This window comes from Balaenoptera musculus, chromosome 5 (assembly GCF_009873245.2).
Source record: "Balaenoptera musculus isolate JJ_BM4_2016_0621 chromosome 5, mBalMus1.pri.v3, whole genome shotgun sequence".
In the NCBI taxonomy this organism is placed as follows: domain Eukaryota; kingdom Metazoa; phylum Chordata; class Mammalia; order Artiodactyla; family Balaenopteridae; genus Balaenoptera; species Balaenoptera musculus.
In genome coordinates, this window is record NC_045789.1 from 87190670 (window position 1) to 87216675 (window position 26006).

General features: G+C 38.7%; 1 protein-coding gene across 2 annotated transcripts in view; it reads right to left on the reverse strand.

Annotated features, from left to right (window-relative positions):
- The window catches only part of STIM2 (stromal interaction molecule 2), a 162440-nt gene that overhangs the window by 82762 nt on the left and 53672 nt on the right, over positions 1-26006 (reverse strand). For both annotated transcript variants that reach the window (XM_036853686.1, XM_036853687.1), the window contains exon 2: positions 20764-20894. In XM_036853686.1, coding sequence (XP_036709581.1) covers positions 20764-20894 — 131 coding nt within the window. The remainder of the gene's footprint in view (positions 1-20763; positions 20895-26006) is intronic.

Consider the following 26006-nt stretch of genomic DNA (forward strand, 5'->3'; position numbering starts at 1 on the left):
GTAAAGGCTGATGCTAATGGCAATCTCAGAAGCCAAAGCCACAAAATTGGTGGTCATGAGTGGAGCACTTAAAAGCTGTTCGAGCACTCACCACTTAAGTCTAGACTCCTGTGTTAAAATTTTAAGTTGGTCACAGAACAGGTTAGATTGGGTCACTAGCCAACCTCAAGCAAATTTCCATGCAAGGAGGTGTATCTAAAATACCACACAACCCCCAACCCAATAGCGCATCCCTCCTAGGTATTAATTTGACTCCATGAGACCCAGAGCTTAGCTAGAGAAACAGGATCCTTAAGTTCCAAAGAGTTGAGTGTGCCACCTTCCAGCACACCTGATCATTTTATTTCTAAGAACTGTGGTCCCAGAAGCTGCAGACAACCCAGAATTACAGCGGCCATTATGGGGAACGTTCCAATTAGACAAGACCATTCATGTAAGAAGTACACTTGAAAGCAAGGGTTCCCAAGTCAAACAATAGAGATAGGATACCTATTTTAATTGGTATGCAAAAGGCTTCAAAAGGCTTAAAGATTCCAAAACAGCTTCACTGAAAGATTTGTTGCAAAAGGCTAATGAAAAATTAAATACACAAGAGGTACCTAAAACAAAAGGCAATAACACTGACATGACTCCTACTGCTGCCCTCTGGTCTCCTTTTCCTGAGTACTCACATTCTAATTCTCTATCTGAATTGCCTTTCCACTCTGAGGAGACTATTAAACGGTTACCATTTAAAATAAGACCACCCGAGACTGCAGGCAATCCTCTTCAGGTATCTTTCACTCCTCGGTCAAAGACCATATTAAGGGCCATTGTTAAAGAATTTTCCAAACCCAGGGGGGAATCCCCAAAAGTTTTCTGAAGAATTTAGAGTTCTTATGGGGTCTATGACCTTGTGCTGCCAGATCTTTGGCAGCTTGTGCACATGCTGATAGGACTTGGTGAAGTCCAAAAATGCACGCAAGAAGGAGCGTGGCATAACCCCAAGCGTGACATTTGAGATCCTCAATCTTCAACTTGGTCTTCTCCCTTATGGAACAGAAAAAGCTCACAAAATAGCAACCGATCTTTTCAAAGCTATTCCTAGTCTTCCCTGCCTGCACTGATTGGTCATCTACAAAAGAAAGATGAATCTGTGGCAGACTTAAAGCCCATCTGGAACCTCTCTTCCTACAGCATTCTAGGTTCCATACAAAAAATGATGTCACCTAACCTGCTCTAGCTGCCCTATTTGTAAATGGATTATCTCCTGAGATTAGTGGATTAATAAAAAGGCAGAAAATAGGATGGGAAGCCACAGGTCTGATCTGACTGAACTCATGACCACAGCTGAGCACTTGAAAAGAGCTTTGGGATAAGACTGTAAACAAAAGTCCGCCAAGCTATGAGCCTTACAGCTACAACAGTTCCAAGGCCAGAAACCAGAAACAATACCTGGGCCTCCCCCACCGTACCCTCCTAGGGGTTCATCATCAAAATGCAGGCCCAGGAATCAGTGTTTCATTTGTAACCAACTGGTACACCAGAAAAAAAGATTGTCCTCAAAGGTTTTATGCAAATTCTTCATCACCAGCTTCAATGCCCCCATGCGTACTCCAGAAGGAAGGCCCCCATATGGACCCTTCCTAGAACTGACAAGACTCTGGAATTCTCCAGTAAACTGCTACCAGTAATTCCTGCAGACAGCTGAGGAAAAACTAAAATTAAAATAGATGGAAAACCTTGCCAAATTCTGGAAGATACTGGAGCTACACTCTCTACTTTAAACCCTAGTCTCATAGAACAACAAATAACTCAGAGTGAAAAAGAAGTTTCTACAGTGGGTGTATCTAATAAAACCCAAAGAGAGTTACTATCTCAATCAGTACAGATGCCTCTGGGACCTTTCCCTGAAAAACATTCCTTTTTTGTTATGTGATACAGCTCCAATTAATCTATTCAGTAAAAACTCCCTTTCTAAATTAAAAGGGCTAATACATTTTGCCTCCAACAGAGATCTCACCTTAGAATTTCCTGACCAATCTGAACCTGATCTTTTACGTTCCTTACTATCTGTCCTTGATACAGAAGAGAAAGAATTCCAGCAAAAAAGCCCTAAGTTAATCAAGGTTAACAAAAAAATCTGTGGGCTACCTCTAATACTGACACTAGAAGAATAAAAGTGTAGAACCTATAAAAAAATTCAGATACACATATATCTAAACCTCTTTCCAAATTGCCTCAATATCCATTAAAACCCAAGGCCATACAAGGCCTCACACCAATAATAGAAGACCCAATCACTCCAGAGCTAATCATTCCCTGAACCAGCCCCTGTAACACACAGATCTTGCCAGTCTGTAAAACTAACAGGCAGGGATGGTTATAAGCCCACGACTTGACAGCTACTAATAAGAAAGCTATTCCCCATTTCCCAGTTGTTCCAAACTCAAACACCTTTTTGTCACAAGTTCCACCTGACTCAAAATGGTTGACTGTTGCAGACCTATGTTCACCCTTCTTCAGCACCCCTGCAGACTCCACTCTAACAGTCAATAACTATATGCCTTCACTTGGAACAATCAACAATATACCTGGACAGTCATACCTCAAGGATTCACTAAGGTCCCTTCTCATTTCTCCCAAGTGCTCCACCAAAGTTTAAGTACCCTCCAGTTCACCAGGAAATCAACCCTTCTGCAGTATGTAGATGACCTCTTTTTATGTTCAGTCACCAAAGAGGCATCCATAAAGGATTCCATTAATTTGCTGCAACAGTTAGCTGAAAACAGAAAGTCTCTGAGGAAAAATTACAATTATCTTTAGACACTGTTCATCACCTAGGTCATAATCTAAGCACTAAAGGAATCTAGCTATCTCCAAAAAGAATTAAATTAATCCAAGAATTTCCTAGGCCCACAGCTAAGCGACAGCTTCGTGGATTCCAAGGTCTGCCTGGCTATTGTGGACTATGGGTTCCTATTCTTCTCTATTAGCTTCCCCACTCTATGAACTTACTAAAAATTCAGCCCCTGAACCCCTTCTTTGGGAAGATAACAAGAGCAGGCCTTCCTAAGACTTAAACAAGGGCTGCAAGAGCTACCTGCCCTACAGCTATCAAACTATTCAAAGCCTTTCACCTTATTTGTGCAGGAACAAGATAACCAAGCCCTGGGAATGCTCATGGGAGACCACAGCAATAAACACAAGCCTATTGCCTATTATAGCATAGAACTCGATTCAGCTGTTTATGCCTATCCCAACTGCCTTAAGGCTACAGGCTACAGCTGCAGCTGCAAAGTTAGTAGAAGCCTCAGAAGCCTAGGAAATGATATTTACTTACAAACTCCACATGCTGTCCAAAGTCTTCTTAATTCTGAATTGACTAAGCATTTCTCTGCAAGCAGTCTAACCTCTTATGAGAGCCTTCTGCTTTCATCACCTAATGTGTTTCTTAAATGTTGCAATGTTCTTAATTCTGCTTCATTACCACCCTGCCTGATCAGAGTGAATCCCATGACTGTGAGATAATAACATCCCATCTCGTGACACCAATTTATGAGATGCTCCTTTGACTAATCCTCATCTAATTTTGTTCGTTGACAGGTCATACTGTAAAAATGAAAATGGGAATTTCCCAGCTGGCTCTGCTGTTACTACTCGACATGAGCTACTTGAGAGGGGAAACCTCCCACAAGCTAAATCAGCCCAACAAGCAGAGCTCCATGCCCTTACCAGAGAATGCCAATTATCAGAAGGACAAATTGTTAATATTTATACTGACAGCTGATGTGCTTTTGGGGTCATCTATGATTTGGGGATGTCATGGAAATAAAGGGGCTTTCTTACCTCCACTGAGACTCCAATCAAAAATGGACAACACGTGGACTTCCCTGGTGGCGCAGTGGTTAAGAATCTGCCTGCGAATGCAGGGGACACGGGTTCGAGCCCTGGTCTGGGAAGATCCCACATGCCACGGAGCAACTAAGCCCCTGCGCCACAACTACTGAGCCTGCGCTCTAGAGCCCGTGAGCCACAACTACTGACCCCACGTGCCACAACTACTGAAGCCTGTGCGCCTAAAGCCCATGCTCCGCAACAAGAGAAGCCACCGCAATGAGAAGCCCGCGCACCACAACGAAGAGTAACCCCCGCTCACGGCAACTAGAAAAAGCCCGCGCGCAGCAGCGAAGACCCAACTCAGCCAAAAATAAATAAATTAATTAATTTTTTTTAAAAAAGGACAACACGTAAATGACCTTCTTACTACCATTCTCTTACTCTCTGAAACTGTATCAGAACTGAGGCTCACACCAAAAGGACTGAACCTGGCTATCAGGGAAATGCCCTGGCTGACTTTCCTGCACAGACAGCAGCAACGGAATCTATAGACTGCAGCACATGTGGATAAAGTCCATTCTGCTTCTGCAAAAGCTGACCCCTTGCTGCCATACTTTTGCCATCCTGATGTCGTTGCAACATGACAACAATCTGCTCCTGAATCAGAGAAACCACAATGGGCAAATAATGGTTGCAAATTAAATGACTAGTTGGGGCTATGGAAACCCAAGATGGCCGCTTGGTTCTTCCGGCTCCCTGACAAACCCCATCTTTCAGTTTTTACATTCCTTTACCCACCACGGTGCAATTAAGATGACTCAAATTATGAATAAACATGAGTGAGGACAATTCTGTAAAACTATGAAAACAGTTTACCACAAAGGTCTGACCCTGTCAGGTCTGCATCCTGGGAAAACTATTTTTGTTTCCAGAGGCTTCAAACCTCATCCCTCTGGACCCTTTGAGCACCTGCAACTGGACTTCATTCAATTGCACCTCGAATGAGTTATCAATATGTTCTTGTTACTTTATGTATGTTTTCTGGCTGGGTTGAAGCCTTCCTTTGCCACACGGCTAATGCCCTCACAGTGGCAAAGAAACTGTTAGAAAACGTGTCTCCCATTTGGGTATACCTTCCACAACCTCCAGTAATTACGGAACCCACTTCACTGGGCAAATCATACAAGCCTTAACAAAAACATTGCAAAACTTGCTGAAACTACTGGCCTCCCTTGGCCTAAGGTACTGCCTCTTGGTCTTGCTGACTGTTTGCAGTACTCCTTTTAGGAAACAAACTCACTCCACATGAGCTGGTATACAACTTCTTGATCCCTTGTTATCACATGTTTATATGACTACCTACTGTAAGTCTTTAATGTCTTATGCTAAAGCCTATTATCAACAGGTTAAAAAAGCTTTCCCAGATCCCAATTCAAAGGATCCTGTTGGTCACAGTCTGAAGCCTGGTGATCGGGTATTCTGGAAATGTCATCAACCCTTGAGCCCCCACTGGAATGGATCTTACCAAGTGCTTCTGACCACTGACACTACTATGAAACTAGAAGGCATTAAGACTTGGGTACACATTTCACAGCTGAAGAAGGCTCCACCTGACATCTGGTCCTGTACAAACACTAGAAACCTCCAAATCAAACTGACTAGCAAGAGAAGTAGCCAACATCGAAGTAGACTGCTTCCACCCAAGATGCTGGGTCAAGACCTCATGCTTTAGCTAAACATGAAACGCTTTCTTCTCTTTCTTTCCTTTACTCTGGCATTGGCCTGGGAAGACAATGCCTCATCTGTAACTCCCAAGCCACTGCTGAGAGAGGTAACCTTTCAAACTGCTAGATTTCTTATCAAATACTCCAATTTATCCATGATGCTAGAGACCCCCTAGTCCTCCCTGTGACCAATTTTTCTTTTATTCCCAATGTCACCATAAACTATAAAAAAGGAAGGAAGGGAGGGAGGGAAGAACAAACGAACAAATGAACTACAATCAAACCCCATTGGAAGTCACTTACAGAGTCCCAACTTTTATAGCCAGAACATCCATTCCCTTGTTTTAACCTTTCTCCAATTATAACTGTACTTTCCCAACTAGACACAAATGCCTACATAAATCATGGTACATTTGTACCCCACATTCTTATGATTATATCTAAATTGGATCTGCCCCCAATCACGAAAAGATCTCACCAGCAGCACCCATCTTTGCAAGGAATTTAGAACTTTTTTTTTTTTTTTTTTTTTAATTTCAGGCTAGGAGATTTACTTCCCAAATGCACTGAAAACCTAACTGACCCATGGCTTGGAAGAGGCAAATCCAACCATCCCTGTGAATGAACCCATTAACAGTACCAGCTTAGCAGGAGCAGTTTGTGCCCTGACAGGATTTATCTTTGTCTATGGTGGTTATCATTCTCCTTGGACCTATTTATGACTAGATGGCTGGCACACAACTGAGCAATGCCTCTTAAGTGATCTAACTGCATTCCTAACTGTCCACAAAGTGAGACACCTCATTGGTCAACTCCCCTGAATTTATATCAACAAGTTAGAAGGGACCTAACAGGAGGCATTCATGATTCAGGATTTGCTTCCTTTGGCAGGTCCCTACTTCCCTGGTTAGGAGTGAGTAGAAATGAGGTTATGATCAGGAACCTCTCCTTAATTCTTGAAGATATTACAGAATCTGCTGCAAAAGCAATAGCTGTCCAAGAAAAATCCTCAACTCTCTGGCCAAAGTTGTTCTTGGTAATGGGATAGCCCTTGATTATCTTTTAGCTGAGCAAGAAGGTGCCTGTGCTGTGGCCAACACCACCTGCTGCACCTGGATTAACACTTCTGAGGAAGCTGAAACTCAGTTATGTAAGATCACTGAACAAGCCACTTGGCTTAAGAAAGTGACTCCTTCAACAGGGTCTTTCTTTGACTTATTTGAATTTGAGTGGTTTTGGTCTTGGGGACCATGGCTCCAAAATGCACTCCAGATATTAAGAATTTTCCTGCTTATAATAACCACAATAGTCTCCCTGGTATGCTGTATTCTCTCAAAAGCTTTAAGTGCATGTTTGCAGCCCCTAACCACCAAACAAATGATCTCCCTAAGCCTGTAATATCAGAAAGGAATGAAGAGAAAGACCAACTTAAAAAACGTGAACCTGAAGTCATGACCTGTGAATACCACACAGAGGATCAGTAAAAACTGCAAGAACTTCAGAGCAGTAGCTGGCAGTGCCACTAATGCCTTAAATTTTGATCATACCTCTCAGAGGCTGACAGTCATGATCAAAAGGGGGGAACTGTTAAAAACAGGACAACAGGCCCATAATGGAGTCACTTACGGTAAGCCCCACATCACCAAACCAAGACAATACTTAATTTAATTACAGTTTTTGCCTCTCCCAAGAATGGAACCTTAAACCAGTCAATCAGAAATCACTTGGTCAGCACTACTGAGGTAAGCTGCCCAACAGACCCACAACTGTCCCCTAAAGGAAGGCCACCTTGACACAACCAATCCACTTCTTTCTTCTGCTCCCTTCTGCCTAGCAGGCTGAACACTGAATAGGTCCATAGGAAAAGTCAGACTAAATTCTTCAGACATGAAAATTAGGGAAAGCCAGAAAACTTACTACTAAAAAAAAAGTAATTGTAAAAATCAATGAAAGGGTCAATGAGTATTATTTTAAGTTAATAAAGAAAATATTGTTAAGTTATAGTATTTCTAAAGAAAAGAGAGACAGGAAAAAATCACTTAACTCTAAGAAAAAGGAATAGAAAAATGCCCGAATCTCTGTCATGTTACTAGAAAACAAACTATACCATGTAAAAAGACTAAGACGGTAAACTAAACTGAAATAGATCCAACCAAGCTTTACTAACAGAACAAACCTTGGCATAAACTTAGATCAATTTAATAACAACTTAGTAAAGGAGCAAAACAAAGATAAAGATAAGCAGTACAATAGAAAGCAGACTGTGATAAGACACATAGCAAGGTAATTATACAGCCCCATTTGCCAGGGTTACTCCTCATTTACACCTGTTGTCCTGGTATAATTACTAATAGCACCCTCTTTCACTCTCAAAAGTATTCCAGTTTGGATGATGAATTATATGGTCATCCTATCTATAATAACAATATAAGGCAGATGGAGTTAATGTTATAGTAAAGGTACAATTTTACTTAATTCACTTGTGAAATGGGAATAAATAGGTTCTGTACCCACCCTAACTCAGAGACCTTTTACAATATGAAACAATACGTGAAGCGTGCTAAACTCTCAAAAAAAAAAAAAAAGAATTACATAAATGCAATGCTATGCTGTGATCCTAAAAACGCCCAGGAAAGGAGGGGGAGGAAAGAGCAGGACTGGCAGTGCAACCCGGCTGGAGCTGACGGAGTACACACGCAGGTCCCGACGCACACTCCCACGCCGCTGCCTCCTTCCAGCCTGGAACGGTATTTAATACGAAACTCTTTGTAAGGTAAATTAAAAATTAATGGAACAGGAATGGGAAATGGTATTTTTTTAATGATTATTATTTGGTACGACTAAGAAAAGCAGATATAATTTGGAGGAAGGGGCTAAAATATGTACCAGTTGAAGCAGGGGTTGTGGTAATTCCCAGAAAGAAGCAAAAGGTCCTGGGTTGAATGTTTCATGGCCATAAAATAATTCAGAAGTTTTTGGCTCTTTATAGACAGAACTCATACCATAGACTATTCATTCCTAGTTAAGCCAGTTGCATTTAAGAGCATTTATTTGCCATTTGAAACACATCTTTCTACAGAAACTGTTGTGGTATTTAAGTTCCTACAACAAAAGCCTAATATTTAATCTATATATAACTGAACTATATAGCACCAACGGTGCTCTCGAATGACCCGTGACTAAGGAATCATCAAGAAGAGATTGAAGAGGTAGAGGTGAGACAGTCTGGATGGTAAGAAAAGAGAAAGTCTTCTGGTTTCTACGGTGGTTGCTTTGAAAGAGACGGGGGTATATGAATTGAAATACTCTAGGAGAATTAGTTCTTATCAAATACCTATAAAGAGAAAGATAACAACAGCAGCTGGTAAATGAATTGGAAAAGAAAGAGATAGAGGAGGAAGTCTAGTAAATAGGTACTATAATTGTCAAGGGAAGACATAAGAGCCCAGGTACTCAAGTAAATAAATGCTGAGGCAGGATAGAAAATTTAGAACTTAAGAAATAGTCTAGTTATGTTTATATAACTATAAAATGAGATATTTTCTTAATATCCATCCCATTAATTTATACAGTGGTTCTTAACCATTCTAGGCTACAGAACCATCTTACTTTAACAAAAGCAAAGAATCTCCTACCCAGAAAAATATACATATAGCCCTGCTTTATAGTAACTGCAAGTCCATGACCTCTTTAAGGTGGAACTTGGCCAACGTGAAATCGCAAAGTACAGGGGCAGGAAAAAATGTCTTTTGCAAGACCATCACAGTAGCCAAATATAATGCCTGAGATTATAAAAACTGTTACAAAAGTATAGTGCAAAAACAGCTGTTAAAATTTATTAAAGTACAAAGCAGGCATCAGAATCATGGAAGGACTTGTTAAAACAGATTTCTGGGCCCCACCCCCAAGTTTCTGATTCAGTAGGGCTGGGGGGGGGCCTGAAAATTTGCAATTCTAACAAGTTGCTGCTTGTCCCAGAAGCACACTTTGATTTATTCCTTAGAGCAATCTTTCAAAACTACAAAAACTATACCAACTTCTTTTTCATCCACTTCTCTCCCTTAAGGCCCAAAGATTTGGCTGCAGTAATCCACTCTGTCTTATGGGTTCACTGCCTTTCTTTCCTCATTCTGTAGGCTAAATGCAAAAAAAGTATTGAATGGAAGACTGCCCCAACCTTATTTCTGCCTTACTTCCAAAACATGCCTACAGCCTCCACATTATTTTGAATAGCTCCAGCCATAGTTAAGAACATGCAAACAGAGAAGAGGTAATAAGCAAAGTGACAAACAGATATTAGGTACTTAACAGGTTTTGATGTGCTGTAGAGTATCAAAATACTGTACGCAAACCCCAGGAGATGACTTCCTCCTAGGTAAGAGAAGGATGTTTCTTTTCTTTTTTTTTTTAATTTTTATTTATTTTTGGCTGCGTTGGGTCTCCGTTGCTGCACGCAGGCTTTCTCTAGCTGCGGCGAGCAGGGGCTACTCTTCGTGCGCATGTTTCTCATTGCAGTGGCTTCTCTTGTTGCAGAGTACGGGCTCTAGGCACGTGGGTTTCAGTAGTTGTGGCTCATGGGCTCTAGAGCGCAGGCTCAGTAGTTGTGGCGCACGGGCTTAGTTGCTCCGCGGCATGTAGGATCTTCCTGGACCAGGGCTGGAACCCGTGTCCCCTGTACATTGGCAGGCGGATTCTTAACCACTGCGCCACCAGGGAAGCCCGAGAAGGATGTTTCTTGCACAGACTCCTATTTAAAGGTGTTCAAAATCATTACTTCTTTTATGAGCTCTACAGATCAATAATTAGACACATTCCAAATAAAAATTAAATTTTAAAATTAAATTTTTTAATTTAGAATTTGCAGCTAAAATAAAAAATCATAGGCAAATGTACAGAAAAAGGTATGTTTCAAACAAAGGAAATAAAGTGTAGATTTTAATCATTTCTTTTCTCATCAAAATGATATCTAAATTTTCTGCCTCAGTCATTCCCTACCTTTTTTTCTAAATTAGTATAAATGAGTGTGACCTTTCCTCCATTCTTACAATATCATTTCTTCTAGATATCACAGTATCAGAGCTAATTTCAATCATGAAAGGCAGAGTGGTCATCATAAGAATATCAGTAATTGATGTGCTGTATAGTAGAGACCTGTATACAATGAATGTGGAAATTAGAGAAGAATATTAACATTATCAGTGTTTCTGGAAATTGCTTTTTTGAAAAATTCTCACGGTTGCCTGTTCTTATAAAAATGGAATGAAGCCTATGTGTCTGATAACAGACCTTGCTTTACAATTCATTACATCAATGGTCTCCAAATTCAGTTGCCCAGACCCCATAGGGATGTACAATCTAATCCACTTTAGAGGGAGAAAACATCAGAACTTCCATTTATATTTAATTTTATCTCATTTTTAATTTATATTTTCATGAACATTTAAAAAAGACGTAACACTGGTATAAAAGAATGTATATATAGTAAAAATATTTATATACACATACAACTTATATACAGCTATTTATTTATAAATTGTATCAGGGAGGGCATAATGATGGAGATTAATGATACATATTAACACAGAAAAGCAACACAGACTAGAAATCAAGAACATGGGTTCAGTCTGTTCTATCATTTGTAAGCTGGTGACCCCGGGCATTTGCCTCATCTCTCTAAGCCTATTCCTTATCTGCAAATAGATAATTACGGTATATTCTTAGTTCACAGGGTTGCTATGAGTAGTCCATTCCATAGTGTATGCAAAGTGCTTACAGTGTGGAACAAACGGTAAATGCTAAATAAATGTTTTCTGTTATCTTAGTATATAAATCCATAAATACGAGTTTGAGAAGTCCTCCAGTAACAAAACTAAATTAATTCATCATTTCCCAGTTTGGGCCATCTAACCCTTTTTTTTATGGAATAACTATTAACATTCTCTGCTATTCTAGTTGTATGCTATTGCTATTATTTTCCAAAAAGAATTAAAGCCTGTTTTTATGGCATCAAGTTTTTAACTAATTGAACTATGAAACTATGAAAATTTCAGTATACAGGAAAATACCTCAATAATTATAATTTAACAGCAAGAATTCTTTAGCACCTACTCTCTTCACCTTACCTTCGCCCTGCCTGTCATTTCAGGTGAACGCCAAGTGATCCTTCAGTCAAATAAGTTGTACCGGTACATTTGTGCATGTAAAGTACTACTCAGCAGATAATTTTAATCAAATTTAACATGCTTTAAAATGTTAGACATATCCTAATACAAAGATAAACATGAAAAGTCTTATTGTGGGTCACTTCCAAAGCAAAGCCTTTTGAAGGAAGTTATGTAACTTTACTGCTTTTATACTTTATAATTCCATGGCTTGAGAATTTCCCATCAAATCTCTCTAGCAGAGTACAAAAACAAACCACGGTAAGCAGCCTCTAAAATGGCTCATAATGATCCCCACATTCTCTTATTTGTGCTCCTGTGTAACTGCCTCCCCTTGAGTATCAGCTGGACCTAGCAACTCACTTCCAACAAACAGAATACGGCAAAAAGTGATGAAACATCACTCCCAAGATGAGGTTACAAAAAGACTTTGACTTCCATGTTGTCCTTTCCCTCTCTCTCTCTCTCTCCCTCCCCCCATGCTCCCCCCGCTCCCTTCAGCCCCTCTCACTCAGGGAAGACCACTGCCCTAGGCCAGGGGCATGTGGCAGAAGACTGACATCTGCAACCAGCAACCAGTGAGGACCTGTGGAGCCAACGGCCACATGAGTAGGCCTTGAAGTGGATCTTCCCCAAATCAGGCCTTGAGATGACTGCAATACCAGCTGACATCTTAACCGCAGCTAGTGAGAGGCCCAGAGCCAGAAGAGCCAGCTAAGCTGCTCCTGGATTTCGAACCCACGGAAACCGTGAGATGATAAAACCGTGAGTGGCTTAGTAAACCACTAAGTTGGGAAGAATTTGTTACCCAATAATAGATAACTAATACCTAAGTTGAAATTTTAACTTAGAAAACTTCAGTAAAGAATAGACACAGTTATTCCTTTAGAAACAATACTCCATGTAATTCAAAACTCAGTGATCCTTTTTTAAAATGTATTTTCTACTATTTTTTTCTAACCCTACTTTTGCCTATTTTCTTAAGTGACTCTCCTTGTTTCAGACAGATTCATCTGTGTGGTTAAAACTAAGTTTTCTGAGAAGTGTACAGAGAAATGATGACAAAGGTGTTTTTCAGGCAGAATAGCTAATATAACAAAAACAAATACCAGGTACAACCAGATTTTTCACATAAGTTGGCATTAAAGTTGGTTTTATATACATATGTATACAAAACCAACTGATAACAAACACTCTAAAACTATTTGGAATCACATAAATGAACGGGAAGAATGGATAAAAAGGAAGAAAAAGTAGAAAAAGAGGAAGAAACCTTTTAAAATATAAAAGAAAAAGGGGGAAAAATAAAAACAGAAAACAAAGTTCATACACACTAGGAACTATAATAAAACTTCCAGTCACGAAGTAGGCAATAACAATGTCAATTCTCACTGCCTCCTACTGCTGTGCTCAGGGCCACAAAACCATTCAATACTCTCATTTAAATTATTTGCTAATCAAGTACCTACACTGTCCAAAATATCTTCAATATTGACAGAACAGGCAAACTTACCTGTAATCAACAACTCAATCTAAGCAGGTCACAAATTCAGCATACACTGACATCTAATCTTCTAGATCTTGCGTCAGAAGACAATGACCTAGAGAGCAAAAGCTGCATATCCTGTTCCTAATCTGAAACACCCCTAGTCCTCCAATTTCAATTGTAGAATAGCTCTGGAAAATTGCCAGATATTTATTCTCTTACTTGTCCAAGCACTGCAAACAGTACACACTTTGTTACCTTCTTAATGAGGCCTGCTGTGACCATCCTATTTAAAATTACAGCCATCCATTATCTACCTGTCCTGATCCCCTTTCCCCTGCTTATTTAGTTTTTTGTTTAGTCTTGTTTTGTTTAGTCTTGTTTGCTTAGTCTTGTTTAGTTTTGTTTTGTTTAGTCACAAGCCCCATCAGAATGTTAGCCTAAGGGCTTGAAGATTTATATGAGATTTGTGTCTGTTTTGTTCCTGATATATTTCGAGATCTATTTGAGTATCTGGCATGGAATAGATCCTCAAATATTAGCTCAATATCAAATGAATGAATAAACTAGAAAAGTAAATACTTTCTCATATGACCAAAAACAATAGGTACTAAAGAGAAAAAAATTAAGCTTCCATCCAGCATTTTCAAATGCTAAATATTTTGCTAAATTTTTTAAAAAGCAATATTTCCATTCAAAAATCACAAGAAATTCAGTATTTTTAAATTTCTAAGGTTTCCTATTAAATTCATGAAGTTTCCTAATGATGGCTACTAGAGACCTATAACAGTATTAATATTCACTTCTTTAAAAAAGAGACACTTTAACAAGAAATACAAATCAAGATGTAGCGATAATGAACTGAAGGCACCAAACTGGTCCAAGAACTACAGAATTAAAAACCCATTCTCTTAAAGCCTGCAACACACTATAGTCTCTAAGATCAGTCCTGTCCAATATAAATAAATTGTGATCTACATATGTGATTAAAAATTTCCTAGGAGCCACATTAAAAAGTAAAAAGAAACAAGTGAAATTAATTTTATATTATATTTCATGTAACCCAGTATGCCCATAATATAATCATTTCCAACATGTAATCAATATTTCAATATTTATGTAAATCTTCAAAATTTGAAGTGCATTTTACACATATAATACACCTCAATTTTAAGTGCTCAATAGACAAATATTGCTAGTAGCTACCATATTGTACAATGGATTTCTAGATTCTTTTGGGTACTAATAAAATATAGAAGCATACTATATTTGCTTTTAAATATTCATATTAAAAGAAATAGAGAGAAAGATATCTTCTAATGTTTTTAAACATTAAAGTTCACCTATTATACTGATAGAATTATAAGTTCTTTTAACATAAGTTTTACTTTTTAACATAAAGTTATTATTTTTTTATTACAAAATATTTGGAATTCCACTGAAATTTAAAAGACTCAATAAGAATTCCATTGAAGTATAAATTATACAGCCATGCGTGCTTACTTTGTTTGGCACAGTGATAATGATACTACTTCACACATTTGACCATTTACTATCTGATGATTAGGTAAAAAGATTAAAATAACTTGCAGTTCTAGGAATTATTATGCAATCAAATACATTCAAGTAGGCTGTCAAATATCTGCATAAGCTTACTTAATACCTCTCTGTCTATATATTATACACAATTGCAACAGATCCTTCTCTTGAAGGTATTTTTAATAATTAAAAAATATGAATTTTTGCTATTTTTTCCATATTTAAATATTTTTTAAATTGTGATATAATAAGAAATATATTTGGTCTTTATCCCTGGTTCCTAGCACAGAGCTCTTAAAAGTATTGGAATTTCCTCAGTGATAGTGTCCTTTCCTCCTTTAATCACCCCTGAGTTCATGCTAATGAGATGACTAAGGGTGGGGCCCCTAGATAGCCTCAGGATGGGGCTGATCACCAGAAAGACCAAGTGATCAGAGAATTGGAAATTTCAGTCCCAGCTACCTGACTTCTGGGAAAACTGAGCTCTGTAAAAACTCTTGAACTTAGAGATTCAGAGAGCTTCCCAGGTTGGTGAATATATCAAGGTGTGGGAGGTGCTGGGAGGGCGGCATGGCCAGAGCGGGCATGGAAGCTCCATGTGCCTTCTACCATACCTTGTCCTATACATATACAGCACTTGGCTGTTCCAGAGTTGTATCCTTTTTAATAAACCAGTAAACATAAGTAAAGTGTTCTCCTGCGTTCTGTGAGCCATTCCAGCAAATTTTCTTTTTTTTTTTTTTTTACTGAAGTACAGTTGATGTACAATATTATATAAGTTACAGGTATACAATATGGTGATTTGCAATTTATAAAGGTTATACTCTATTTATAGTTAGTATGAAATACTGGCTATATTCCCTGTGTTGTACAGTATATCCTTGTAGCTTATTTATTTTATATATAATAGCTTGTACCTCTTAATCTCCTACCCCTGCATTGCCCCTCCCCTCTTACCTCTCCCCACTGGTAACCACTAGTTTGTTCTCTATATCTGTGAGTCTGCTTCTTTTTTGTATTATTCACTAGTTTATTTTTTAGATTCCACATATAAGTGCTATCAAACAGTATTTTCCTTTCTCTGTCTGGCTTATTTCACTTGGCATAACACCCCTCCAAGACTATCCATGTTGCTGCAAATGGCAAAATTTCATTCTTTTTATGGCTGAGTAGTATTCCACTGTATTTATGTACCACATCTTCTTTACCCACTCATCTGTTGATGGATGCTTAGGTTGCTTCCATATCTTGGCAATTGTAAACAATGCTGCTATGAACACTGGGGTGCACGTATCTTTTTGAATTCGTGGGGTTTTTTTGTTTTTTTCAGATACATACCCAGCAAATGTTCAAACTTGAGGAAGGAGCCATGGGAACCCCAGATTTATCACCAGTCAGTCAGAAATTCAAAAACATAACCAGAGACTTGTGACTGGGATCTGAGGTGAGGGCAGTATTATGGGACTGAACCCTTTAACTTGTGGGATCAGGGAGAGAGCATCAGAATTGAATTGAATTGTTGGAAATGCAGTTGGTGTTGGAAAACTGAAGAACTGGTTGGTGTCAGAAAATACCCCAGAGTAGTAATATTTATAACTTGATATATCATTTAATAACAAAAGTAATTTTATTATGTAGATTTTTAATATAAAGAATCTAGCCTTATTCTAGGCTCAGAATTAACCAATCTTAATAAGTTAATTTGTAACTTCTGAAATGTGGCTACCTAAAACTATTCCAGCTTTAAAAAGTGAAAGTGCACACCAATCTTTTCAAACATTTTATAATGCTAAACTCTTCAAGTTAACCATATCCGCCTGCCAATGCAGGAGACACGGGTTCGAGCCCCGGTCCAGGAAGGTCCCACATGTGGCGGAGCAACTAAACCCGTGCACCACAACTACTGAGCCTGAGCTCTAGAGCCCGCAAGCCACAACTACTGAAGCCCGTGTGCCTAGAGCCCATGCTCCGCAACAAGAGAAGCCACCACAATGAGAAGCCCCCGCGCTGCAACAAAGAGTAGCCCCTGCTCGCCGCAACTTGTTATATTCCTGTAAGTAAAACTCCTAATAATCATCAACTTCATTTCATTTACTCTACTTTACGACCAACAGAATATATTTACATATTTCGAATACTTTTTAAGTTGGAAACAATGTAAAATAGGACTATCCTGTCATCTGCAGTTCTAAAAATGAAAGAAATAAATTTGACTATTTTGAACTGAAAGCCATGATTTTGGTATTAATAGAACTGAACTCTAATTAAAATGATTTAACCACAATGAGAAGAGATTATCTCAGTAAGCATGAATCAGCTGATGCAGAGATAGCAAAAAAACAAAAAGACTAAAGAGTTAATATCTGATCTAATAAGTACTAAGAAATCACTGTTAAATTTCTTAGCTAGAGAAAGACACTCTCAAAGTGATATGCATGATGATGAGAGGAAAAATTTAGAGGTAATAATCTAGGCATAAGATAATAAATACCTAGATTAAAATGGAATAAGTAAATAACTAAAACAGGTAAGTGAAAAAGGAGGAAAAAGGAATAAATTCTAAGAACACAAAATTTTATTTATAGCAGGGGTTGGCACACTACAGACTGATGCCTGTCTTTGCAAACAAAGTTTTATTGGAACACAGCCATGACCATTAGTTCATATACTGTCTATGGCTGCTTGGCACTACAATGGGAGAGTTAAGTAGATCCAACAGAGATCATACGGCTCACACAAATCTAAACTATTTACTAGCTGGCCTATATTCGTTTCCTATGGCTGCTGTAACAAAGTACCATAAACTGAGTGGCTTAAAATAACAGAAATTTATTCTTTCACGGGTCTGGAGGTTATAAATCTAAATAAAGTGTCAGCAGGGCCATGCTCTCTGAAAGGCTCTAAGGGAGAATCTGTTTCATGCCTTTCTTTTGGCTTTTGGTGTCACCAGCAATCCTTGTCATTCCTTGACTTGTAGCTGCATAACTCCAATCTCTGCATCCACTGTCACATGATCATCTTCTCCCCTGTGTCTGTCTGTCCACATGGTGTTCTCCTCTCTTACAAGGACACCAGTCATATTGGATTAAGAGCCCATGCTACTCCAATATACGCTCCTCTTAAATAACTACATCTGAAATAAACTTATTTCCAAATAAGGTCACATTATGAGGTAGTGGAGGTTAAGACTTCAAAATATTTTTTTTTGGGGGGGGAACATATTTCAACACATAATTTGGCCCTTTACAGAAAAAGTCTGCCAACTCCTAATTTAAAAAAGTAAAAACTGGTACTGGGGGCTTCCCTGGTGGCACAGTGGTTGAGAGTCTGCCTGGCGATGCAGGGGACACAGGTTCGAGCCCTGGTCTGGGAAGATCCCACATGCCGCGGAGCAACTAGGCCCATGAGCCACAACTACTGAGCCTGCGCGTCTGGAGCCTGTGCTCCGCAACAAGAAAGGCCACGATATGGGCTTCCCTGGTGGCGCAGTGGTTGAGAATCTGCCTGCCAATGCAGGGGACACGGGTTCGAGCCCTGGTCTGGGAAGATCCCACATGCCGCGGAGCAACTAGGCCCGTGAGCCACAATTGCTGAGCCTGCGTGTCTGGAGCCTGTGCTCCGCAAGAAGAGAGGCCGCGATAGTGAGAGGCCCATGCACCGCGATGAAGAGTGGCCCCCACTTGCCGCAACTAGAGAAAGCCCTCGCACAGAAACGAAGACCCAGCACAGCCATAAATAAATAAATAAATAAATAAATAATAAAAATTAAAAAAAAAAAAAGTGCTTGTTTGTAAGTTTAAAAAAAAAAAAAAAAGAAAGGCCGCGATAGTGAGAGGCCCGCACACCGTGATGAAGAGTGGCCCCCACTTGCCGCAACTAGAGAAAGCCCTCGCACAGAAACGAAGACCCAACACAGCCAAAAATAAATAAATAAATAAGTAAATAAAGGAGTTCCTTTAAAAAAAAAAAAAACTGGTACTTCCTTAGTGGCACAGCGGTTAAGAATCCACCTGCCAACACAGGTGACACGGTTCAAGACCTGGTCCAGGAAGATACCACATGCCACATAGCAACGAAGTCCATGCACCACAACTACTAAGCCCGCGTTCTAGAGCTCATGAGCCGCGAGCCACAACTACTGAGCCCATGTGCCACAACTACTGAAGCCCGCGCACCTAGAGCCCGTGCTCCGCAACAGAAGCCACCGCAATGAGAAGCCCGCACGCTGCAATGAAGAGTAGTCCCCGCTCGCCACAACTAGAGAAAGCCCGCGCATAGCAACAAAGACCCAACGCAGCCAAAAATTAAAAATAAATAAAATAAACTTTAAAAAAATAAAATAAAAGAGTAAAAACTGAGGAGAAGTAGGTCCACAATTGCCATTGAACAGTGAGGGATTTCAAAGAGAAGATCTGGGATTTTGCTTTAGATAAACTAAGCTGAAAACAAAAGAGCCCTCAAAAGATGTCAGGCAGAAAGCAATATATGTAGGTCAGAATCTGGACTGGCTTAGAGATGGAGGAATCAGGAGTAACCTAAAAATGGGTGAGCATTCTCAAGGTAATGTTTTACACAGCAGGTCAAAAATTGATCTTTAGAGAATGTTTCTGTTACATAACAATGTAATTAGATAAAAATGTGATGAGAGGATGTCACTGTTATACAACATTAGATAATAATGTAGAAAATAGTGTAATTTAGTATTACGTAAACTAAAAGAGAAGCATCTCAACAGTGACGAATACAACAAAAAGGGTGAAAAGAACTAAAAAATGACCAGGGAATTTGGTTAGAATGAGACCATAGTCAAATAAAGAAAACAACCTCTAAGAAGAACACTAAAAGGGACACTAGACAGGGGTAAGATGAGAATGCTTAAGAAATAAAGCGCTGGGCTTCCCTGGTGGCGCAGTGGTTGAGAATCTGCCTGCTAATGCAGGGGACACGGGTTCGAGCCCTGGTCTGGGAAGATCCCACATGCCACGGAGCAGCTGAGCCCGTGAGCCACAACTACTGAGCCTGCGCGTCTGGAGCCTGTGCCCCGCAACGGGAAGGGGCCGCGATGGTGAAAGGCCCGCGCACCGCGATGAAGAGCGGTCCCCGCACCGCGATGAAGAGTGGCCCCCACTTGCCACAACTGGAGAAAGCCCTCGCACGAACTGAAGACCCAACACAGCCAAAAATAAATAAATAAATAAATAAAGTAGCTATAAAAAAAAAAAAAAAAAAGATTTGCCATTTAAAAAAATAAAAAATAAAGCACTATTTATTTGTATGGTGAGTACTGTAGATTAGGACATTGGTGACCCCCAGTAAACCACATCTCCTGGTATTCATATCCTTGTATAATCCTTTCCCACACAGACTCTGAGCTCAGCCAAATAACTTGCTTTAAGCCAATTTGATATTAACAGGCATTGGCAAGCAGGGGCATGATAAGCACTTTCACATGGGAACTTGTTTTCTTGGAACACTGCCACCTGGAAGCTGGATGCCATGCTGTAAGGAAGCTTGAGCTAGACTCCTGAATGATAAGAGACTGGATGGAGAGAGACTCTGATGGAAAAGAGGTCATCTGAGATATTCCAGCCCAGCAGAGCTGGCAACTGAATGCAACTGCCACAGTGACCTCGGGCCATAACTACAGGAACAGAAAAAGTGCTCAGCAAAGCCCAGTCAACGCAGAGGATCAGGAGAAATAACAAAATGTTGTTGTTTTAGGCCACTAAATTTTGTGGTGGTCTGTAAAGCAGCAATAGATAACTGATATAGTCAGAATAGGATATATGTTGAGAAACCCAAGTACACAAGACTGGGAATTCTTATAAACCTGAGAAGACTTGTATAGACGTGAAAAAAAAGAAAAAAGAAAAACCATGTAAATACAAAGGGTAAAATTAAAATGTAAAGAGAAAAACTAAAGATGATGAAGATGAAGGAGTTGAGTCATACAAGGAATAATGGGAAAATTTAAGACTAAAAACTTGGTCATTCTGTTTTAAGAGAATACCAGGGAAAAAGTGTTTCCACCTACTTCATCACTTTCATCTACTTCAATTCCACCATCTTTGTCATCATCCATTTGTTTATGTATTGTTTGAAGAGCTTCCAGACTAAATCTATCTTCTTCTGTGAAGCATGGTGGACTCAGTGACATGCAGGGATCTGAAATAGAACAAAGGGCAATTACTAACTTGCAATCCCCAAACACAGGCTATAGTCAAGAGAATGTAATTTAAAGCAAAACCAACAAATTAAATTTCAGACTAAGTCAAACTAAGAGGCTTTAAGACGTCTAGTAGGGTATTCTTCACATCAAAAGTATAATATATGAACACACTGACTAAAAATAAATAATTCTATTTAATTGATATTAGTCAACTAAAACCAGTACTAAATTCAGGTTGTCTACATTCTTCCACATCTTTAACCATTTTCTTCTTATCCAGCTCATTATATTTATAAATTAATCCTCCCCCAAAACAGATAAACTCCCTCCTTTAAAAAAAAAAAAAAAACACTAAAAATCACAGAGTACAAGGTGCTATTTTTGTATAGTCCAGTTTAAAACATAAGTCCTAGGGAAACATCACAAAGAATACAAGAAAAAGAAATGCAGACTATTCACATGATCCTTAGACATGTTTTTATCATTTTTCTATCTAACAGAATCCAAGAGTCCACCATATGACTTTTTAAAATAAAATGTATAACTTCTTAGATTCAACAAGGAAAAACTGAATTTTTAAAAATCTTGTTCTTCATGTTTTTCTTAACATACATTTATTGGCTAAACCTTTTCCTATGGAAAATGAGTGAATCCTCACATTTAGGTTGTCAAAAACCAACAATTTAAAGAGAATGTGGGGTTTTTCATGGCTTAAAATGAGATTAATAAAATTACCTCCTGTTGACTCAACCAGTAAACAGTCTACATACCAAAATGGAAAAGTACTGCCAAAACTTCACTCACACCCAATCTGGCTGACTGCTGGATTGACAAATTCCAGGAACTGACTTCTACCAGGTCACTAAAATAATATCCTTTTAAAACATCATCAGATCCACGTGTATTTCTAGGAACAGTATGGTCTTAAAGTTTAAAGTGGTTATTAGCATAACAGAAGGGTTAGCCACAGTTTGGCTATCTCCTCAACAATAGTTAAAAATCTAGTTTATCACCTGGTCCTGTTAACTGACTGTGGACAAATCACTTGTCCTTGTATCTTAGTTACCTCTCTAAAATAAAGCAAGTAGACTAGATGTTTACTAAGCTCTATTGCAGCCATAATGGCCTAAGAATATCTAATTCTGCACTTAGGAAAAAAAATTACAAGAAAAGAAGCCAGTCCTGGAGACCAACTAATAATTTCCTAAAAAAAAAAACAATTTAAGCCTATATTACCTGCATGTTCTATTTATAGACCATTTTGGCAATTTAACATTTCTAATAGTTTTAAGTTTTTAATCTGAAACTTAATTTTGATTCCTTTAATTTTAGAAGGGAAGGAAACAGAAAAGGAAACTCTCTAAAAATGAAATTATAAGTTATGTGACATAAATATGTGTATAAATATTCAAAACTCTGATTAAGATTTGCTAAAATTTAAGAACTTACAGGCATAATGGTCAATTATGATCCCTAATTCACAAGACATCCAGAACCCTGATATGCCCACAAGTTATTCTGAATGGATGCAAAATAAAATATAAGCTCTCAGGTATCACAACAACACATGGTGTGAAGAAGATGTGTATACAACGTGCTACTGCCTCCAGCAGACATATTTTTAACACATATTTATTTTGCTAACCAACATATGAAGTGAAAGTTATTACAACTAGTACAATAAGGAAAGGCTCAGCATCACTCACTCTGATTAAATAGGCTTTGTTGTCAAACTCTCTAAGCGAAGTCAACAGTGAGGACGGCAGAAACATTAAAAAGCTTGAGAGAAATTTAGGAGGAACATATGATCTGGAAAAAACTCATATATAAACAAAATGGGTAGTTTTTTACTTAAATTAACTTAGTTAATAAAACACTATCTCGGGGCTTCCCTGGTGGCGCAGTGGTTGAGAATCTGCCTGCTAATGCAGGGGACACGGGTTTGAGCCCTGGTCTGGGAAGATCCCACATGCCACGGAGCAGCTGGGCCCGTGAGCCACAACTACTGAGCCTGCGCGTCTGGAGCCTGTGCCCCGCAACGGGAGGGGCCGCGATAGTGAAAGGCCCGCGCACCGCGATGAAGAGTGGCCCCCACTTGCCTCAACTAGAGAAAGCCCTCGCATGAACCGAAGACCCAACACAGCCAAAAATAAAATAAAATAAATAAATAAAGTAGCTATAAAAAAGAAAAGTGCTTTTAAAAAAAATAAATAAATAAAAAAAATAAATAAAACACTATCTCTTAGGGTCTACTTCTGGATGTAACTTCTCCATGAAGAATTTCATAAATACTAGCTCCTAGTGAGTACTTCTTTCTCTGAACACCATTCCATACATTCAACAAATATCTATTGAGCACCTACCATGTGTCAGGCATGAGAAATACCACAGTAAACAAAAGAGGTAAGAATTCCTCATAAAACTTACATTCTAATGGAGATGAACATAATAAGATAAATAAAAGGCATAGCATGTTAGTAGTGGTAAATATTAAGGAAAAACAGAGCAAAAAGCAGATAATGAAATGCCAAGGGATTTGAAATTTTCAACTGTATCTTTATTCTCAAATCATCCTTTAATGTTGTACTTTTAATTAACGTTTAATTGCTTAATGTCATTTTGTCCATACAACTAAGCTTATGAAAAGCGCAGGGACCATGTTATTCCATTTCTCACATGCTCATAATACCCAGGACTTAGCTGGGCACAATCTGGACCTCTGATAAATTCTGTTACTTCATACATTAACTAAATCACAAAATTCTAGGCTTCCATACTGTGCTAACCAGTGAGAGGCATTAGAAATTAAAGAGATAATAGAGTATCCTGTACTCGAAAAAGCTCACAGTCTAGGGAGGAAGAAGGCATGTTATTGGGTTAGGTACCACTGAGAACATTAATTGTAAGGCGTTATGAGAGCATGGAGAAAGGGCACCTAATCCAGATTGGGAAAGCGAAAGTCAGAAGTTTTCTAGAGGTAACCGTGGGGAGTTTTAAAGGACCTGTAGTTGATGACCTTGGGAAGGAGAGAAAAGCATGCCTAGAAAAAGAAACATCATATGTTCAGTGGCATGAAAAGAACATGAAACACTCAGAAAAATGCAACTGGTTAATATGTCTGGTACAGATAATATGTGGGTGGAAGAAGAAAAAAAAGAGGAGATTGGTAAGAAGGGGTCAAATCTCTGAAAGTGGTTTTCCATACTAAGGAATTTGGATTTTTATCCTGAAAACTGAGAAGCCCATAAGGGATTTCAAGGAGAGAACCAACACAAACAGATTCATTAGAAAGACCATTCTGGTGACAGTGGAAAATAGACAAGATGGAAGCAAGACTGGGAGCCACAGCAGTGGGGAAGTGCTTCAGGAATCCTGGCCGCACCCAACAGTCCATGCCCCCAAGGAATGGAGGAGGTAAATGATGAAGGCTGCTCTAAGGCTTGGTGTTTTGCCAAGTTGGAACAGCAGAAGAAAAGGAAAAACAGGGGTTGAGGATATGGCAAGAGTGATCCACTTCTCCACATAAAATTTTATTTCCTTTTGGTACAGTGACTTAAGGCCTAGAAATCTTAGAATAGTTGTGAGTTCTGAACTCCATTACCTGTTCTAAGGTCTTTTTCACTTTTTCTCAGTTGTTTCCATTCTAGATTACTTTCGCACAAGTGATCATTTTTAACTGACCTAAATTTCTTTTAAAATATACAAAATGATATAAAAGAACTGTACATATAATGAATCAGGTATAATGGTTTCAAAGACAACTGCTAAAATACCAAAATCAGTCTCCTTTGCCAACATCTTACAGACATCTATCTTGGCTACCCAAAATGCACTATGTACTCCATAGCCAGAACAGGTTTCTCATCTAAACAGAATTCACTTGTTCATTTAAACATGATATGGAGTGCCTGTCATGTGCCAGGCCCTGTACTTGGTGCTGGACACCCAACTAAGACAAATTTCCTCCCCTTGGTGCCCTCACCTTGTGTTAAATGCAACATGATGGGATGTATCTTTCTAGCATTATTATGCTGAGCATTCCTTTCTTTTCTCTGGATCAAGACCAGCACATTCCACTGAGAAAAAAAGGAATCAGCTGAAACAGAGTAAGACTTAACCAAAGTCAGCAATCAACACCATTGTTAAATTCCACCTTGTTTTCCTCTACCCAAAGCCAAACAAACACTCAATCTGATTCTGCAGAAACAGAGTTACTGAATTAAAATGATTTCACCTAATAAGAAACATCTGATATATTCTAGAAGCCAATGCTCTTTTATGTACATAATGTAATCCCTACAACCCTGTGTGAGGAACATATTATCTCCATTTTTCAGATGAGGAAATGAGACTAATGAGTTACTTTCTTAAGATCACACCCCTAGAAATGACAGACCTGGGATTCACACCAGTCTTCAAGACTCCAATTCATGTTCGAGTGTCAGTATAATGAACATAAATGCGTCAGTGTCACCAGTGTCCGAGAAGAATAAAGGATTGCTATCATAGATACTGCCAGGACCTGGCTGAGAAGCAGAGAGAACCAAGAAGCATAAATGTGTCCCAAGGAAGGGGATCACTAGATACCTCATAAATGACAGACATAATCTAGAATACAGACCTATACTTCTTAGATTACTTCTCCTTTTGATAAAAACGTACCTTTAATTCACACTCCCCTTGAACAAACCTTTACAATAAGTATATTACCACAGTAACAGACATATGTTGAAAGTTTAAACATATATTTGTTACTTATTTGTTACTTATCTAGCAAAATACATAAATGCCAGACTTCAGGTTAGAAGCCAGGTATACAAAGGGTAAAAACAAACAAATAAACTTAAATATGGCAAGTGCAATGACAGACATGTAATAAATATATAATGGCAGTAAAACTAAGGGAGTAGTCCTGTATAGCAAGAAGAAGATTTGAGGCGAAGGTGATATTTACATTGATTCTTGAAAGATGAGCAAGTGTTCTCTAGGGAGACATGAATAGGCAAGAACATAAGCTACTAATAGTTATTATACTAACAAAATAATGATGACAATAACTATCAATTACAGAGTGTCTATAACATATTACATAAATGTATATATAAATT